This window comes from Dendrobates tinctorius, unplaced genomic scaffold, assembly GCF_039654945.1.
Source record: "Dendrobates tinctorius isolate UK_male_01 unplaced genomic scaffold, ASM3965494v1 ptg000133l, whole genome shotgun sequence".
NCBI classification, from domain to species: Eukaryota; Metazoa; Chordata; class Amphibia; order Anura; family Dendrobatidae; genus Dendrobates; species Dendrobates tinctorius.
Genome location: NW_027361801.1, coordinates 9,216,038 through 9,235,963, shown reverse-complemented (window position 1 = coordinate 9,235,963; position 19,926 = coordinate 9,216,038). Strand labels below are relative to the sequence as shown.

Below are 19,926 nucleotides of genomic sequence, written 5' to 3'. Positions count from 1 at the left end.
ATCAGTTATTAGATATATGAAACTGAGATAGCTGTTGCAAAAACCAAAATTGTTAGAAAGAAAAAAGGTTAACATTAATAGGGGTGCCCAAACTTTAACATATGACTGTATATTCTGTGGGGTACTGAATTGATAAGATGTTTTCCATGGTGGCAACCCCTCTAATGGACAACCCCTTTCTGCATGTCCTATGGTAGCATGTGATGTTAGCTGGGATGTACAAGGCAGATGTTCTGGTGGACTTAGCATGTCCAGTCTTTGCACATTTCCCACTATCTCATACAAACTTATTAATGGAGAAAACTAATAGTAAGTTTTCACAAATGTTTAAGATCAAAGCAGCAGGCTCTTAATCAATTCATTCCCGGGGATGAAAAAAAGTCTAGTCCGGTGGTCCATAAAATCATTCTACTTACAGGAAAAGACAACATTAATACCATCCTAATGATCTATTTTTTACGTTATTCTATTCTACATCAATTCCAAATTCTGTGTTTTTTACTAATATGCATTCACTTTATATATTTGTTTCTATTGTGATTTAGGTTTTGGTTTGGCATTTATTGCATATCCAGAAGCTTTAAGTCAACTTCCAGTTTCACCGCTTTGGTCATTCCTGTTCTTTGTCATGCTTCTTACTTTGGGCCTGGACTCTCAATTTGCAATGATAGGTGAGAACACTAAGCATTTTTACATGGTCAGAGTCAATGAGTTTGTTAAATACCCCTGAATTAAGATTATCAGGCAGATTGAGTTTCTGTATGTAACATTGGGTTAGTGCATGAAGACTTTGGGGAGCTACTGAAAATGTACTATACTTTTATAAAATGTAATGTATATTATTCTATTTTTGGCCTCAATTTCTGCTTTGCTTAAAGGGAGTTATCACACGAAGAACATTTGTCATCTATTTACTGGATAGGTGATAAATGGAGGTCGAGCTAATGAAAGCACTGGTTACTAGAACCAGAGCTGTGTCCATCATGTGATTGGATCAGTAGTGAAATGGTTGGCCACCATTGCATTCATTGTCTAAGGCAGTGGTCCCCAACCTTTCTGAACATGAGAGCCACATTCAGCTTAGAGAGAGGGACGCGAGCCACATCCAGCTCCCACCCCCTTCAAAGTAATGTCAACTAAAATCCCCATTACAGGTATAATCATAACCAATTCTTTTCCACATAAATAACTCCAAAGAAGTACACTGAGATCCAGGGGTTCCCACAATACCCCCATTCAGTATGCTCCCATCAAGGACTCCCAACACACTGTCACATCCAGCTTCAATAACCTCCTTTCACAAGTAGTACCATCCCCCAGCGTACCATACCTAAAACATCTCTAAACCCCTAAGACCAGTATATGTGCATCCAGATCTGCTCTTCTGTGCAGGCTACTCACAAAATTCACCATTTTGAGATGTACACTTCATACCGGTTTGCTAGACCTGGAGCTAATGCACCAAGCTGGCAGACAGTCACGAGCCACAATTCATGGGACCACGAGTCACATGTGGCTCCCGAGCTACAGGTTGGGGACCCCTGGTCTAAGGCCTCCTTCACACATCCTGGTGATTCCTGTACTGGAAGATCCAGTACTGGTGAGATGAGTGGTCCGTGTCCTTCTGCCATTTGTATATACAGTACTTATGGGACATCCATGTTTCCATTTTCTCTCTGTGTATCCATGTGTCACATCCATGTGGCATCCTTGTGCCATGCATATGGGTGTACGTGTGTCCATATTTGCAGTCCTTAAAAACAGACTGCATACAGACATAAAAAACGGACGTGTGAGGGTGGCCTAAGGTAGCGGCGATCAAACAAGAGCATAACTGCTCTTCTAGACCTATCCAAGACAAGCAAGCTTTACTACTGCTGCTCCATTCACACTGGGATATTGGACCCCCATTCTTATGTTTAATGGGAGGCCCAATATTCGTCCTTTTACTTTCCTGATATATCTGTTTATATCAAATAGTTTGTACAACTCATAGTTAACTCAGTAGGAGCCATGGGTGCTATATCAGCTTTATGTTCTGCCTGCAAATGTGATCTTCTATCTTCTTATTTGTGGACAATTTTTTTTCAATCTATTTATATTGCTTTTTCTTCGAAAAATTTTAAATTTATACTACCCTGACCGATATCATTAATACCTTCTCCTGTAGAAACTATCACAACGTCCATACAAGATGCGTTTCCCGACCTCATGAGGAAACGTCGGATCCCTGTGACCATTGCCTGTTGCTGTGTTCTGTTTCTCATAGGACTGGTCTGTGTTACACAGGTATTGTTTCATTTATCTGTTTTTGATTGTATATATACATTGAATATACTGTATATGTATATCAGATGCCTTAAATGCAGATTGAACAGATCCACTCTCTGGCCAGTCTGACAATTGGGTCAGAACGAACATTGCTTGGAAGAGAGATTGGGACATTTGTAAGTAGGACATTTCTTACAGGTGTTTAACACCACTTAAAGGGAATCTGTCACCAGTTTGTTTAACCCATCTGGGAACAGCATAATCTAGTGGCAGAGACCCAGATTCCAGCAATGTATCACTTACTGGGCTATTTGCTATAGTTTTGATAAAATCAAAGTTTGTTTCCGCTGCAGATTAACCAGTTCTCTGAATACTGAGTGCTAGTGGTAATCTCCTGCTGATAAAATAATGATTTCGCTGGAATCGTGGTTTCCCTCTGTGTCTACATTATGCTGCTCTCAGATTAGGTGACTAGTGACTGATTCCCTTTAAGGGATTGCCAAAAAACAAACAGATAAAAAGGGAGATTTTGGTATGATTTATGTTCATGAACAACGAATGATACATCGGAAAGGATTAGGAAGAGAGGACGTTTTCTTCTTTCTGGAGGCGAACGATTTTGGAAAAAAAGCTTACCTTCATTCTTTACACAACAAACCTGTCACTGAAAAAACACAAAAATGGAGCTTGGTTTGAGTTGGTATACATGCAGCACATAAAAGCATGTTCATATTGGCCATAAAGCATACAAAACCTACAAGAAGCAAAACGAACATAAACCTGTCACTGTAGCATATTGCAGACCATCAGAGTCACAGCTAGGCTTTTCACCCTCAAGGGTCAAATTCAGTTTGATGTTCCCCCGTCCCCATCTAAAACTTGCTTTCCCTGCCACCGGTTAATGTAATACAATTTCATGTTTACAGATGAACCTAAACTGTGCTATATACACCTGGGCAGAGTAAAATGTCTCATTAAAGGAAAGCTAAAGGGCAATTTGCCTGTACATGTACCAAGCTGGGAGATTGGAACATCTGCTGCTTTCTTAAATAACAGTAGCACATAATCCCTAAAATGTCCTCCCAAATTAAGCCATTCCCATCCCTACTGCTGCCCGGCCACATTCTGTCCGTAGTCCGTATCACTTTTCTGTGCCAGTATTTATAATTGCCCGATTCCATTCTACTTGTCAAAGGACTGTGTCCTGCATAGTGACACTGTCCGGTCACTGCAGTCAGTATTGGACGGTGTAGGGTCTCCCAGTCTTCTCTTAGTCCTGGCGTACACTAAGGCTTTTTGCATACTTTTTGCTAGAATAAAAATATTTAATAACCTGGTATGTCAGGAAAGTGGATTATTCCTCTATAAAGCTAGTAATGTACAGGTAACATCTTCACTGATTGTAGAAGTTTTCTTCCTTCTTCTCTATCGAGGCCATACCATCATGACAACTTCTCCTGACAACTGGATCAGTTTGCTGCTGAGACAGCTTTGATATTTCACTTCTATATCCATTCCTACAATAAGTCAGACCCCGACCAATCCACAGAATAAATACAGACCCATGAATAAATAACCCAGACTAAACCTGCTAGACAAATACAAAGCCCAGACCACCTAAACTGACACAATCCCCAGGTCAGATCCTCATAAACATATACTGACCCTTATGGAATTCCATACAGAACCCAAACTAGACCCTCTAAACTCCAGACACCTTAACTCTTACAGTGCAAAAATCTCCTTAACAAAAAGAGACCCCAGAATAAGACCCAACCACCTAAATAAACACAGACCTCAGACCAGGTTCCTAAATAAATTCGCCCTTAAAAAATACAGATACTAGGTCCATCAAGCTAATAAAAAACCAGAGACCAGACATCATAAATTTATAAAAACCTGAGACCAGACCCTCTAAATACAAACCCCCAATTCATTTACCTAGTAGAGAACCAATACCAAACCACCTAAACTAATGTAGAACCCATACCGGAACCCCTACATAAATACAGTCCTCAGACTACACTCTCTAAAATATTATGCCCTTAGTATCAGACTCCTAAACTAATACTGACCCCAGACTAGATGATAAATGATGGCTATTGGGAACATTTAGCATTTTGCTCCTCATGGATGAGTATCTTCTCTACTCTACATAGCATACCCCCTCTATAGCAGAAGCCACGTTAGGTGACAATATGACATGCAGCATAAGAACTTATGGTACATTGGACCTGTAGCATGTGGCACACCATTGACCATTGAGGTCCTTCACCGTTGCCCATAAAATCAGGCAGACTTTGTCCTGTAAATTACGTAATCACTATAAGGTGTATTCAAAGGTCTTGTACTAAATGGAATATATATTTTGCTGTTTCCCATAGGCTGGAATTTATTGGGTAAACCTGATCGATTATTTCTGTGGTGGGTGGGCCATCCTGTGTGCTGCGGTGCTTGAGTTAATTGCTGTATGTTGGATTTATGGTAAGTGTTTGGATTCTGCAATGTACGATATGATGTACCAGAGTAAAGTCCCTTGTAGCAGATCGGCAGATGCCAGTACTATAATTGACCCATCATAGGTGGTAGGGCATGTTACAGATTGCACATTGTGGTCCACAAGCTTGAAAGTCCACCTCTGAAGAAGACCTCATAGCAATCAGTTAGATTCTATCTTTCTTTGGAAAATCTGTGTAACAATGTTATCATTGCAGCTCTGTTCTTGCGGTGTCGGCACTCCCTCTGCCCCGGGGCCGTAATGAGGTGTTGTGACACATGACACCAGCGTCCAATCAGCGCTGGTGTCAGTGGCCCCGCCTTCAGGCAAACTGAACATCAAGAGGAATTCAGGGATCATGTGCAGCCCGGATTTCCTCTTCATGTTCGGTTTGTCTGAAGGCGGGGCCAGTGACTCCAGTGTCACAACACTGCATCATAGCCTCGTGACCGCGAGTGCCGACACCACTGGAAAGGAGCCGACACAAGAGATTATTATAGACTTTATTATTTTATTGGGTCCGAACATTTATTTTAAGAAGGGGTTATCCTAGTAGTGGACAACCCTTTTAATTAATCATTCCCTTGCATTTCCAGATTTTTGTTTATTTTTCTTAAAAAGCAATCGTGTCTGTCGACAGTGATTGGTCTGAGTACAACTGAGAATGACTACTCATATTGTCATTCAAACAATTCTTTCTATTTGATGCCCAAATAAACAGAACTTTGTGTTTCCCATTCTTGTAGAAAGTGAAAGTACGTAAAGTATTTTTTTTTTCAATCTTTGACATTGGTTGACATCATGGTCTTTAATATAATAAAAAGAAATGAAAAGAAGTCTGGTGCATTTTCTCATAGGTTTTAAAATAAAATAATCAATTAAAAATATTCATGAAAAGCTAGTTATACAAAGCAATATGTAAAATCAGGGAAAAGTAAAAAAAAAAAAAAAAAAAGTACAAGCTAAAAGTACTTTCTGTTTTGTTTTGTTTTTTGCACTACTAGATAAGAATGTATGTAGTAAAATACTTAATGGTGTCCATCCTCTTCTGTGTCCAGCGCCGCTCCAGTCCCTCTCTGACATTTTGTAGTCGCAGGTCTGGCAGGACAGAAGTCACTTCTAAGGCCGGAGTCACACTTGCAAGTGCAATGCAAGAAACTTTCGTGAGTCTCTCTCATCAATACCCGGCACTTGGGACCGGAGTGTGTGGCTGCCTGTATTTCTATTCAGCTGAACGCTCCGATCCGAGTGCCGGCGGCAGTGCCGGGCTTTGGTGCACGAGTTTCTCGCATTGTACTCGCAAGTGTGACCCCGGCCTTACAGTTACTCTCTTCATGAAAGTCTAGGAGAGCCTTGTTCTGAGTCTCATAGACTTACATTGAGAAGTGACTTCCGGTCCGCTCAGCAAACACTGCGGTGGTCCGGAAGGTCACAACTATGGTCAAGTGGTGCAGAAGAGGACTGGCGTTTCACTGGGAACAGCAGGATTGGCAACCACTAAGTATTTTACTACACACAGGGATCACAGGTGATGAAATAAAAAAAAAACACCCTGGAGTGATACTTTCACAAATTAGTAAGTGGTATAAAGGAATAATAGCTTTACAGAGGATCACACAGGGATCACAGGTGATGAAATAAAAAACACCGGTGATGAAATAAAAAAAAAAAACACCCTGGAGTGATACTTTCACAAATTTGTAAGTGGTATAAAGGAATACATCGCCACTTTCTGGTGGAACTGCTTACACCATAGATTTTGACTTTTATTAATATGCACAATATAATGAACAAAGAAATGTATGTAATCTATATATCTTTTTGTTTATCTACTAATTTGTCTGTCCATATCTATCCATCTAAATAATTGGGGGCAGCATTCAGGTGCAATGTTTCAGCTGTGTAAGCCTTTTTCTAGCATAGGCCTGTTTCACACTTTTTTCACACCATCAGTCAAAATCCGCCGTTTTGCAAAAAAATGGATCCGCCTTTTTTTGACGGATCCGTTTTTTTCCCCATTGATTTGCATTACCGGCGGATCTTGATGGATGGCCATCCGTTGGATCCATTTTTTTGCGGATCCGTCAGTTTTTTTGCGTCCTCCGAGATGCCTGGACGGACCATGTAACTTTTTTTTTACTGCAGGATCCGCATTTTTATACAGCACATGCCCGGAGGAATGAAGTCAGGAGGAAATTTAACCCTGAACTCATTTCTGGCGGACAGAAAAAATTCTCTCTCTCTCCCTCTCTCCCCGGGCAGCGGTTCCTTTAAAATTCTTCATTTGTCGGATCCGTAAAAAAAAACGGTCCGGTGGCATCCGTTCACTTCAGTTAGCAACGGATCCGCTTTCTGCCATTTAGGCGGATTTTAAATGACAAAAAACAACTGAAGTGTGAAACAGGCCATAGTCAACAGTGCATTTATAGAGTGAAAACACATTCACAACCAATAGTCTCATTAATCAATTACAGTGCAAAAAATTGCAAAATCTCTGTATATAAACACAATATATGACACGTGTGATCACTAAACTGTAGGACCGATTCATCAAAAAAACTGACGTAATACACTTTGAATAGGACCATAATTTTGCACTAAAAATCTTGTGACTTTTGATATTTTCACATCAGTTTCAAGAAGCTCCACCAAATAAGTGGAGCTGGGCAGGATGGAGTGTGGCAATGCCCGTCCATCATATTAATGGAAACAAGAAGTGTTTCTTATGCCAGAAATGTTACTCCAGCTCACGCCACTGATAATATGCACCGAATTTAGTAAGAGGCATACACCTCCTAATGAATTAGGGCATCTAACTCTGCATACACTTTATTAAGACTGTCTTAAAAGGAATATGTTATCAAGTTTTTTCCACATAACCTGTGAGTAGCATGATGTATTGGCAGAGACTCTGATTCCAGCGATGTGTCACCTACTAGTCAGCTTGCTGTAGTTTTGATAAAATCACTGTTTTATCAATGGGAGATTATCACTAGAGGACTAGTAATCCTGCTGCCAGGTAGTCCTCCATATTCATGAGCTCTTTATAACTCCGCCCCATCACTGATTGGCAGCTTTCTATGTACAGTCATGGCCAAAAGTTTTGAGAATGACACAAATATTAATTTTTACAAAGTCTACTGCTTCATTTTTTCTAATGGCAATTTGCATATACTCCAGAATGTTATAAAGAGTGATCAGCTTAACAGCAATTGCTTGCAAAGTCAATATTTGCCTAGAAAATGAACTTTATCCCCCAAAACACATTTCAACATCATTGCAGCCCTGCCTTAAAAGGACCAGCTAACATCGTTTCAGTGATTGCTCCATTAACACAGATGTGGGTGTTGATGAGGACAGGGCTGGAGATCAATCTGTCATGATTAAGTAAGAATGACACCACTGGACACTTTAAAAGGAGGCTGGTGCTTGGCATCATTGTTTCTCTTCTGTTAACCATGGTTAACTCTAAAGAAACACGTGCAGTCATCATTGCACTGCACAAAAATGGCCTAACAGGGAAGACTATTGCAGCTAGAAAGATTGCACCTCAGTCAACAATCTATCGCATCATCAAGAACTTCAAGGAGAGAGGTTCCCTTGTTGCCAAAAAGGCTCCAGGGCACCCAAGAAAGACCAGCAAGCGCCAGGACCGTCTCTTAAAAGTGTTTCAGCTGCGGATCGGGCTACCAGCAGTGCAGAGCTTGCTCAGGAATGGCAGCAGGCAGGTGTGAGTGCATCTGCACGCACTGTGAGGCGGGGACTCTTGGAGCAAGGCCTGGTCTCAAGGAGGGCAGCAAAGAAGCCACTTCTCTCCAGGAAAAACATCATGGACAGACTGATATTCTGCAAGAGGTACAGGGAGTGGACTGCTGAGGACTGGGGTAAAGTCATTTTCTCTGATGAATCCCCTTTTTGATTGTTTGGGACATCTGGAAAACGGCTTATTCGGAGAAGACCAGGTGAGCGCTACCACCAGTCTTGTCTCATGCCAACTGTCAAGCATCCTGAAACCATTCATGTGTGGGGTTGCTTCTCAGCCAAGGGAATGGGCGCTCTCTCAGTCTTGCCTAAAAACACAGCCATGAATAAAGAATGGTACCAGAATGTCCTCCAAGAGCAACTTCTCCCAACCGTCCAAGAGCAGTTTGGAGATTAACAATACCTTTTTCAACATGATGGAGCACCTTGCCATAAAGCAAAGGTGATAACTAAATGGCTCAGGGAACAAAACAGATTTTGGGACCTTGGCCTGGAAACTCCCCAGATCTTAATCCCATTGAGAACTTGTGGTCAATCATCAAGAGACGGGTGGACAAACAAAAACCTTCAAATTCAGACAAAATAAAAGCATTGATTTTGCAAGAATGGACTGCTATCAGTCAGGATTTGATCCAGAAGTTGATTGAGAGCATGCCAGGGAGAATTGCTGAGGTCCTGAAGAAGAAGGGTCAACACTGCAAATATTGACTTGCTGCATTAACTCATTCTAACTGTCAATATAACCTTTTGCTACTCATAATATGATTGCAATTATATTTCTGTATGTGATAAAAACATCTGACAAACACACATAAAAATCAGAGGCCAGCAGATCATGTGAAAATATAATATTTGTGTCATTCTCAAAACTTTTGGCCATGACTGTATACTGTGTATAGCCAGAAAGCTGCCAATCAGTTGTGTGGGCAGGGTTATGCAGAACTTAGTATCCATAGAACTGTTAATTCTTCCAAATAATCTCCCCAATTTTTCAGCTTGCTTGGAAAAATGTAGAAAGAACAGCCAGTTTCTATAAATATAAATATATATATATATATATATATATATATATATATACACACATATAGATTTTTTTTTTTTCCGGAGTTTTATCTGCCAACTTTCAATGTTTTGTTTTCAAAATAGCTCATGCAGATTCCTTCTCACTGAATGTTTTACCAATGTCATCCATCCAAGTCATGAAAATCTCAGGGTCTTGAACGATACGTTCCACCGGAACGCAAAAGTTTATTGAATGCAATTCTTTCCAATGAGTGTGTTGGAAATTATTTTGGCCAAAAAGTATTTTGCTTTTTTTGTTCAAACAAGACGGACCAACATGTCCTCTACAAATGCAAACCTCGTTATAATGGCCCTTGGGGAACATTGGGTCTATGTGTCACTCCACTTCCAGCATGTGGGGGAATGATGGCAAGTACAGACAATATTCTGTCTATTTGGCCAGGTAGACAGACACAATTGGATGAATTTTGCATTTTTGTTTATCAGGTTGCCGATGACATTACGTTTACAATAGTTACTTTGAAGAAATGTTACAATTTTTAGACTCCTAGGTATGTAAGGATTTGTGATGAAGTAATTGTCGACATTTATAGAAAACCAGGGGGTTGCCATAATCTTTTGTGTTTTGATAGTACCCACCCAGACCACATGATTGCACTGTAATTGATTAATGAGATTGGTATTTCAAACATGTTTTCACTATATATATGCCACGTGAATGCACAGAATTTTTTTTTTTAATGCTGCCTCCAATTCCTTTATTTCCATTTGATTGTGTCCTAGAGGCTGGCATTTACTGTACGTATCTATCTATCTATCTATCTATCTATCTATCTATCTATCTATCATCATATGTGTACCTATATACAGTTTATGTGACATGATCTCATTTTATAGGAGGTAATAGGTTCATTAAGGACATTGAAATGATGATCGGAAAAAAGCACTGGAGCTTCTGGTTGTGGTGGAGAGCTTGTTGGATGTTTATTTCCCCTGCTTTATTACTGGTAAGTATTATTCCTTCTGAAATGATTATATCTAGTGCTAGTGCTTTTGAGACTGTTATAGAATGCATTTGCTGCTGGGACTATGAAAATGCCTTTCAATATTCTGTACAATTTAGTATCATAGCAGTAATGGCACAGTAATATAAAATGTATCTTTCCTGCCTTCTTCCCAAGTTGATCTTTATCAGTGTTAAGTTATATGAGATATATCATTGGTCCATCTATGACCAAGTGGTTATATAATCAAATTTGAAAGCTTAAACTCAACCTTTACTCACCTAGCTCAATTTACATTTCCTCAGTGACCCTCCTCCCTGCTGCTGCTGAGATCTCATGATTAAAGAGTGTTTTATAGTGGATTTGAAGATACAAGACTAAATGGATTTGCACACAGCGGCTAAATGAAAGAATACAATTTACTGAAAAGATAAAAAAATGAAAGAAACTATATATATATAAAACAAATTTATACAACATAAGATGTACAATATAACAAAAGATATCATTAACATCTTTATACAATATAATAACCTTAAGGCTGTGTGCCCACGATGTGATTTTTAAGCGTTTTTGCCGCGATTCTCGGCGCGAAAACGTTTAAAAAGCTCATACAGAATGCACTCCATGCATTCCTATGGCATTCCGCACATGCTGTGCTAATGCTGCACTTTTTTCCGCGGCGGAATCGCATCGTGGAAAAAATGCAGCATGCTCATTCTTTTTGCGGAATCGCAAAGAATTGCCACGATTCCGCACCCGTAGGAATGCATGAGAATCGCTTACTTCCCGCATGTGGCTATGCCCACCATGCAGGAAGTTAAGCGTCTCATGTGCGGTTGGTACCCACGGTGTGGAGGAGAGGAGACTGTCCTCCAGGCCCTGGGTACCATACCCCTGTAAAAAAAAGAATAAAAAAAAAATAAATCGGGGTATATTTACCTTCTGGCATCACGCAGAGCCTTCCCGGGCCTCAGCGTTCCCAGTAATGCCTCGCGGCAAGGTCCTGTGATGACATAGTCTCACGTTACACCAGCAGTCTCGTGAGATCGCTATAGCAACGCGAGACCAACGTCATCACAGGTCTCGCAAGGCATCGCTTGGAACGGGAGCGTCGCTGAGGCTGCGCGGGACGTCGGAAGGTAAATATACCCCGATTTTTTATTTTTTTTATCATTTTTAACATTCTATCTTTTACTATTGATGCCGCATAGGCGGCCTGAATAGTAAAAAGCTGGTCACACTTGTCACACACTGTTTGACGAGTGTGACCAACCTGTCAATCACTTTCCAAGCGTTGCTTCAAATCGCTTGGAAAGTGCTTGAACTCCACACGCGAAAATCGAGGCAAAAACGCGAACAGAATCGCGGTAAAATCGCGTGGAAAAACGCGCGTTTTCTGGGAAGGAGTCCGGTTTTGAGTGTCCGGTTTAAAACGCTACGTGGGCACATAGCCAAAGTGTTTTTTACTCAGCCTCCATATCTGGAGGAGACTTCTGCTATGGTCATGATTGAATCTTTCTTCTGCATCATGCAGTGTCATTTGTACTCAACTGTTCTTTGACTATTCCTAATTTTTATTTCCCCCTCCTAGCCATGCTGATTTTTCTGGACAGAAAATGAAGATAGGCATAGGTCCTTCTAAAATAATAAAGAGTGTCTCTATAGTGTGCATGTCCTAAAGTAATTATTTAGGAATTTGGTTCTGTGTCCATCTGTGCAGGTTCCTCTGTGTAACGGCAAATTTAATGATCAGAACTAGGGATGTGCACGGTGATACTCTGATATCACTCGCGTATCTGGATGCTCGGCACTCAGCGAGTATTGGCTGGCGCTTGGATTTGAAACTCGAATCCCGGCCCTCCATGTTTGGCATCTGTTACACAACCAATGTGCATGCGGGGATTGCATGTGAGTCACTGTAATGCTGTAGCAATCTTGGTAGTGGTATTACTGTGATTGACTGGACGCATTACCTCATACGAGGTTGTAAAAGGATCTTCGCTACCACACTCAGCTCGCTGATGCCATTGCATATCTCAGGGACAGTTGTGATTGGAGGGAGAGAGCAGTTATCCAGGCCTGTGTGTGCACAGTTTAATAAATCAGTGTTCTCTAGTGTTGATGCTGGTGCTGATCCTGAATCATCATAGTAAAAGCCCTTCTAAGGGCTAATCTTTTGTTTTGCTGTTTGTATCAGATACATTCTGCATTTAGCTTAGGGACAGTTGCACTAGCAGGGAAAGTGGCAGAATCTCTGTTGCTAAATATATAGCAGCCCCACGTGACCACATTCTTTTTTTTTGCAGGGTGAAAATTTAACTATATTTTTGTCTATAGAGTATTAGGTGCTTTGTATTATATTTCGGTGGTATGTAACACTCCAAAAAAGCATTCAAAAATTTTTCTGGATTGAATTTGTCATCCATGGAGTATTATGTGTGTTGTGTTACATTTTGGTGGTATATAATAAGGATGAGCGGACGTGTTTGGTAATACACAGATATCACTTGAGTATCTGGGTGTTGGGATGTGCTGGGCACTCAGCGAGCATTAACTGGTACTTGAATTTGCAATTCAAATCCCCACCCTGCATGTTTGGTGTCTGTTACACAGTTAATAAGCATGCGGGGATTGCATTCGAGTCACTAAAATGCCTTAGCCATAACTGTGATTGGCTGGCCATATGACATCATAGGTTATAAAAGAAAAGGCGCCGCCACCGCGCTCGGCTCACCGATGCAATTGCACAGGTCAGGGACTGTTCTTATTGGAGGGAGTGATTGCTTGTGCAGGGCTGTGTGTGCTGTGGTGTAGTAACCACTGTGTCCACTAGGGGGTGCTGTGTGGATGTCCCAAAAGAGAGGATGAGTGGCAGAATACTGAATGACCATTATGTATCTCAAGGTGGGTGGCCTTGGGATGCAGGCTCGAGTATTGATCAGCAGAGGTACTGCTGACATTTCTTTTACAATGTGTCAGGGAAGCCCGTGTGTGGCCATGTGTAATAGGACCTTTAGTGAGGTCATAGCCATGTGATCACCTGTTGGTGTGGTTATGGACCATATAAGGTACCTGAGGTCTGGTCACATAGGTGAATGCAGGGACCTGGTTGGTCCAGAATGGAAGGTCCTGTGAGGAGAGTTGTCTCCTGGCTAACAGCCTGTGTGTGGCTGTGTGTAATGGCTGCCTGCGTCTGAGAGTCCCAGAGGAGAGAGTGGATGTCTGCAGCGTGGAGCAACAGCCATCAGGAAACCCTGACCTGGGTGAGATAATGATGAGGCTGAAGAGCCTGTGTATGCTGGACATTGCTAACAGAGGTAATCTCCGTATTGGACGCTATGCTGATTTTGCTGTTAAGTGAACTTTCTGTTGCTGTCACGGTTTATGCTGAATAATAAACCGCATGGACTGTTTTGGTTTTATGGAAAACCTGTGCCGGATGTGATATATTGGCTGCCAAGCGAGTATCCCCTACCCGAATGACAGCGCTACCTCACAGTGCCCAGATGAAGGAATCAGCGTTGATACTGGTTCCGATTCTGAACCATCATACTAACAGCCTTTGTTAAGAGCTAAATCTGTGCTTTGCTGTTTCTATCAGATACATTCTGCATTTAGCCTAGGGAAGGACAGTTGCAGGAGCAGGGAGAGTGGCAGAATACAGTCTAGGTAGGGCTTAGGATTTGCAGTCTGTTACTAAATATCTGCTGCAAGTGACCACATTTTTTTTTGGGGGGGGGTGAAAAAGTTGACTATATTTTCATCCATAGAGTATTTTGTGCTTTGTGGTACATTTCTGTGGTATGCAACACTTCAAAAAGCATTGAAAAATGTTTATTGATTCCATACTCATCCATACGGTAATTTGTGCTTTATTGTGCATTTCGGTTATATATAATACTATACAAAAGTGGTGTAAATTTTTTCTCAATTCAGTTACTCATCCATACATTATTATGTGCTTTGGGATACATTTTGGTGTCATATAACACTGCCAAACAGCATTGAAATTTTTTTCTAGTTTCAATTTTTATTGCACACCACAATTCTGTGGTTTATTGCACTTCAAAAAAAGCATTGAAAAATTCTTTTTGTTTCAGTTAGTCATCTATAGAGTGTTATGAGCTTTGTGTTACATTTTGGTGGTATATAACACTCCAAAAACGCATTCAAAAATGTTTCTGGATTCAATTAATTATCCATAGAGTATTATGTATTTTGTGCTACATTTCGTGGTATATAACACTCCAAAAAAGCGTTCAAAATTTTTTTTTTTTGTGGATTGAATTGGTAATCTATACAGTGTAAAGTGCTTACTGGGTGACAAGTTGACAAAAATAGCAGAATACCGCTAGACTCCTGAGATAGCGACTGGAGGAATATCAGAGCCACACCAAGCTGGCATGACAGTGGTCCTAAACCAGCAACTTTCCCAAAACCAGCAAGACCCAAACCCATGCACAGCCTTCACCACTGGGGTTCTTGTGGACTGTGGACGGGAGAGCCAGGATTCAGAAACTGATGAGCAGGCTGCATGGCCAAAGCTGGTCAGAAGAGAAAAGGAGGCAAGCCAGGACCAGTACTGGAGACATGCTAGCAGGCCCACTAGCCACAAGCTATCGAGAGTTGTCATCCGGGGGGAGGTCATTACATATGACCGGCAGCAGAGATGGGTGTCAATAAAAGAGTTTTGGACCCTCGATCACATCTTGTTCAACAGACGGAACATTTGCCTTGAAGGCTGTTGGAGCTGATGGCTGGAACCAAGGTCATGTTCCTCAAAATGTAGGGGTAACATTGCTGGTGTGATCCAAGAAGGAAGGGAGAATTAACCCTTCTTGCAAAATGAGCGGACCTGGGGCTTGAGATAGGACTACCACCTCTGAGAGAACATACTGTCCTTAGTGTTTCCCACATTCTTTGCAGTATCAGATGATGGTGCAGGTGACACAGGGGGCTGCAGCCCATTTCTACATGTCGGGGGCTCTGGCACTACTTGATATCGGGTCACTTACAGCCCCGACATCTGGGAATCGGGCTACAGAAAGCAGGTGGAGACAACTTCCTGAGGAAGGAAAAGAAGTGGACCTTGAAGAGGATTACTGTATTACCCTCCTTATCAGTTTGTCCTGGCTTTGCACTTTGTGCAAAGCCTTTTTGAGTGTAGGAGTACATCAACTATGATGAGTCCAGCAAGTTGTTGCCTTAAAGAGTCTGTGGATGACTGATGACCCTGTATCATTTTTTTCTAGTTTTACACTGTGTGCAAAGACTTGAGTCTTGAGTGTAGAGGTGCCACAACTATGCTTTCTTTACTTTTTATGAGGCACCCCATTTAGTGTTTTCAAGGGTGTATGCTTGTAATTTTTGACAGGCTTGGCACTATATGCAGAGCTTTTCTGAGTGCAGGTATACCACAACTTTACTTTGTTCACAATTTTTGAAGTACTCCAGTTGGTGCCTTCAAGAGTGTATGGATGACCCTGCTTGGATATAACCCTATTGAGCTGTCTTTTCCTTCTAGTTTTCTTCCTGCTTGCAATTTTTGTCCCTCTTTGCTCTTAGTGCATAGCATTTATGAGTCTAGGAGTACCTTATTTCATGATAATTTTAAATAGTGTGCATGAGACCCTCCTTTATGTCTAATACAGGTTGTATCTGAGACCCTCGTCCATCTCATTTTTGTCAGCTTTTGCTTCTTTCACAAATTTCACAGACATTTCCAATTTTTTAATAAAAAATAAATAAAGGTTAAAATTTTAGTTTACTAAAAATTTTTTTTTTTTTTTTGCCTTATATACAAGTCATTGTACAGGAAAGAATGTTCCTTAACTTTTTTGTTGCCTGTAAACTCCAATTTATCGTTGATTTTGTATGCAGCAGCAATCTTGGAGTCAGAGATGCTTCCATCCTTCTATCCATTTTAACATTTTCACTGTCCCCCAGACTCTCATTGCAGGGTTTTCCCATTGACAACCTTTCTAATAGTTACTCGAAATGAGAATTCGAGTATTAGGAATTGCTCAGTTCGAGTCACGAGAATTTGAGCAGTTTAGTGCTCACTCATCTCTAATTGGAACCATAACTCTAACAAATTAACCATTTCCAATGCAAATGGAAAGTGCATGATGCTGATAACATCGACAAATACCTGCCTAGAAAAAAGCATGATTAACAAGTCATGCACCTTTCCCACACAGCAACCTTTCTTTGATTTACTTATGGTTGATGCCTCAACTACCGTATTGTCAACAGCTATCATCACCATTTCATTCTGGATCAGCAGCGAAGGAGACACTGTTGGTATAAAGATTTACCTCTACTATGAGTTGGCACATCAAATAAATGCAAAGGACAAATTTAGCCAATTTACTAAAAAAGATATTTCAGACCGTACATCACCAGCAAAGAAAGCAATGACATCTTCGATCACTGATTTATGATGTACACAGGCCACATTGACCTTGAGACTTAGCACACTGGAATAAATTAACAAGATGTACAACATAATTACAAAAATGTGATTACGGTGTCATGCATAATATACACAGTACTTATGGATATTTACATATCTATGTTCTTAATTTGCAGGCTATCCTCCTATGGTCATTGATTACCTTTGAAGCGCCATCATATGGTAACATCAAGTATCCCACCTGGGGGACAGCTGTGGGCTGGTGTATGATCGTATTGTGCATGATGTGGATTCCAATTATAGCTGTTATAAAGATTTACCGCGCCAGAGGAAACTTTTTTGCGGTAAGTGAATCATGGGAATTAATCGTGTGTTAGAATTTTTGTCTGATAAAGCAAGGGATCTCATTATAGTTAATGGGGCTCCAGTGGTGTCCTTCATATGACAGACCTGACTCTATGACACGGCAAAAATAATAAAATGCTCTTTTCGTAAGGATGACATAGAAACTGAAATAGGCAAAAATTGTTCTATGCTGCGATAATTTTTCCCAGTAGTCATCTATTTATTACAGAAAACTTCTACAACTGAAGGTTAGAGATGAACGAACGTCCCAGAATTCATTTTGGGTAGATTTGCTTGATTTGGCCGACAGATTCTTCATTGAAAGTGCCCCAAATTTTGTTAAAAGACATTAATTATGCTCTGAGGTCTCTCCAGTCAACAACACATAATAAATGGAGAGTCACCTGTACCAGGTCCTCACCGGTCATTATGCTGCCGCAGTTCTCTGGTCTTCCACTCTAGTCTTTTGTTCTTCCAGGGATCCCTTTCCGCAGTAATGCCTGTGATTGACCTTATGTTATCTTGTTTGGGGTGAATGACATATCATAAATGTTAATGATATGCATCATCATCAAGTGTGACTGTGAGCAGTGAATGTAACTAGAGTCCAATGGGCCCCAGTGCAAAATGTGGACCCTTCGTCACTCCCCCCCCACATGTTGGTCAGATGCATGAGAAACCACAAAAAGAGGACTAAAAATCCTCCAAAAATTCAAGAATTAATACAGCAATAAAAGGATGCAGCAAACCCAAGTTGTAAAGATGGCAGCAACACAGGAGCAATATACTGATAAGACAACCACCAACAGCCTACCAATTCATGGAGGGTGTGATTGCTTATATTAGATTGCACATGTATGATTTATGAGTCTTTGTAGCATTCTAAATCCTAAAAGGACATACATGATGCCCCACTCCCCCATTATGTCGTAATGTCTCTCTTGCTGTACTAACGTACTACATACTGGGCCCCTTCCAAGTATATATGTCCCCGATCCTGGGCCCATCCAGGTATATATTTCCTCCCTCCTGAGCCCATCCTTATGTGTATATATTACCCATCCTGGAATGTCTCCCATCCTTGGTCAATCCTAGTATAATGTATGTCCCCATCCAGGGCAACTACCTAATATATATGTCCCCATCCTGGCATACATGTCCCCCATCCTGGTATATATGTTTCCCATCCTGGGTTCTTTCCGGGTATATAGGTCCCACGTTCTGGCACTTTTTTAATGCATAAAAAATAAACTATTTTATTCATCTCCTTCTGCTCCCTCGACATGGGACGTCCTCTTCTATAGCCGGTAGTTGACTTCAGCTTGCAAGCAATGGGCAGCGTATGACGTCACTGCCATGCACCCTCAGCTATGGTCATTCCGACATCAGCTGCCGGCCTCGGACTGGCCTGAGCATGTATTGTGGCGCAGGGACCACAGTGTCTCTGCATGGTAAAGGCAAGCCCGGACGCCTGCCCCAAAGGGGCTACAGGGAGGGCGCACATGACTAAGGAGGGCTGCTAGGCCTGAGGGTTAGTGAAAGGTAAGGTGTAGTGCTTTTGTGTTTGTGGGGAAGGTGTGGGTTGGAGCTATGGGGCTTATGGTGCAATGTGAGTTGGCAGGGAGTGGTCAGTAGTGCTTTGTGCTTGTGGGGAAGGTGTGGGTTGGAGCTATGGGGCTTATTGTGCAATGTGAGTTGGCAGGGAGTGGTCAGTAGTGGGATGGATATATAGGGCAGAACTGTGGGGGGATGGTCATTCCTTACCTTGCAGACGTCCGGAATCGTCAGCTCCTCACATCTGGGACTTCAGCTTGAATCTTTGGATCCAGAAGATGGAATACCTCGTGGCACAGATGAAGAGGATGATGGAGCAGCGCGGCCAGCAGTGGATGAAGGAACAGCTGCAGCGATGGTCTGGTGAGGGCGACAGCGGAGAAGATGGGACCCCTCTGCCTCCGAAGCGGCAGCGACGATCACGGCCTCCTGAGCACCTCAGCCCAGAGTTAAGTTTGCAGCGGAGGATGAGCCCCATTAGCAGACCTGTTGCAGAAGACATTGCGGGGCCGGAGCCAGAAGTCGAGAAGCAGGCAGCGAGGTAACGGGGCGGTGAGTGACGTGGCCGGCCTCCCCTCCATTTCGGATCACGTCACACAGTGGTGACGCGCACGTCGCGGCCACGTTACCCGGCGTGGTCACCTGACCCGGCGCGGTCATCGGCATCGGTGGACGGCGGTGGCGTAACGCGGCAAGGAGCCCGGTGGCGAGGTGGTGTGTGACTTCACCGGCCTCATTTCCTTTCTTGCGGCGCTGGGGGGAAGCGGGCGGTGGCTCGGTCATGTGGCCACCCTTCAGCTGCCAGGGGCCACAGGTCATGTGGTCCGGCGTCGCGTTCCCCCGGCGTTGGGTGCCAGATTCAGGAGGTGTTGCCTGCGGCTGGAGCGCCAACCTCCCCCCCCCCGTTTGAGGCTCCGAGCCAGTGACTTTTTGCCATGCGTTCCCGGACGGACAGTCGGTCTGGGCGCTGGCGCTGCGGCCCAGGAGGGCTGCAGTCGGCGTAGATCCATGGAGAAGATCGCAGTTGCGGTGCTCGACGCGGAGGACACGTG

The 19,926-nt window shown here is 42.3% G+C and overlaps 1 protein-coding gene across 1 annotated transcript in view; it reads left to right on the top strand.

The window, feature by feature from the left end:
• The window catches only part of LOC141048087 (sodium- and chloride-dependent neutral and basic amino acid transporter B(0+)-like), a 65,690-nt gene that overhangs the window by 38,308 nt on the left and 7,456 nt on the right, over positions 1–19,926 (top strand). Inside the window, exons 9-13 of the mRNA XM_073543469.1 lie at positions 546–671; positions 2,171–2,289; positions 4,656–4,755; positions 10,451–10,560; positions 17,152–17,319. Coding sequence (XP_073399570.1) covers positions 546–671; positions 2,171–2,289; positions 4,656–4,755; positions 10,451–10,560; positions 17,152–17,319 — 623 coding nt within the window. The remainder of the gene's footprint in view (positions 1–545; positions 672–2,170; positions 2,290–4,655; positions 4,756–10,450; positions 10,561–17,151; positions 17,320–19,926) is intronic.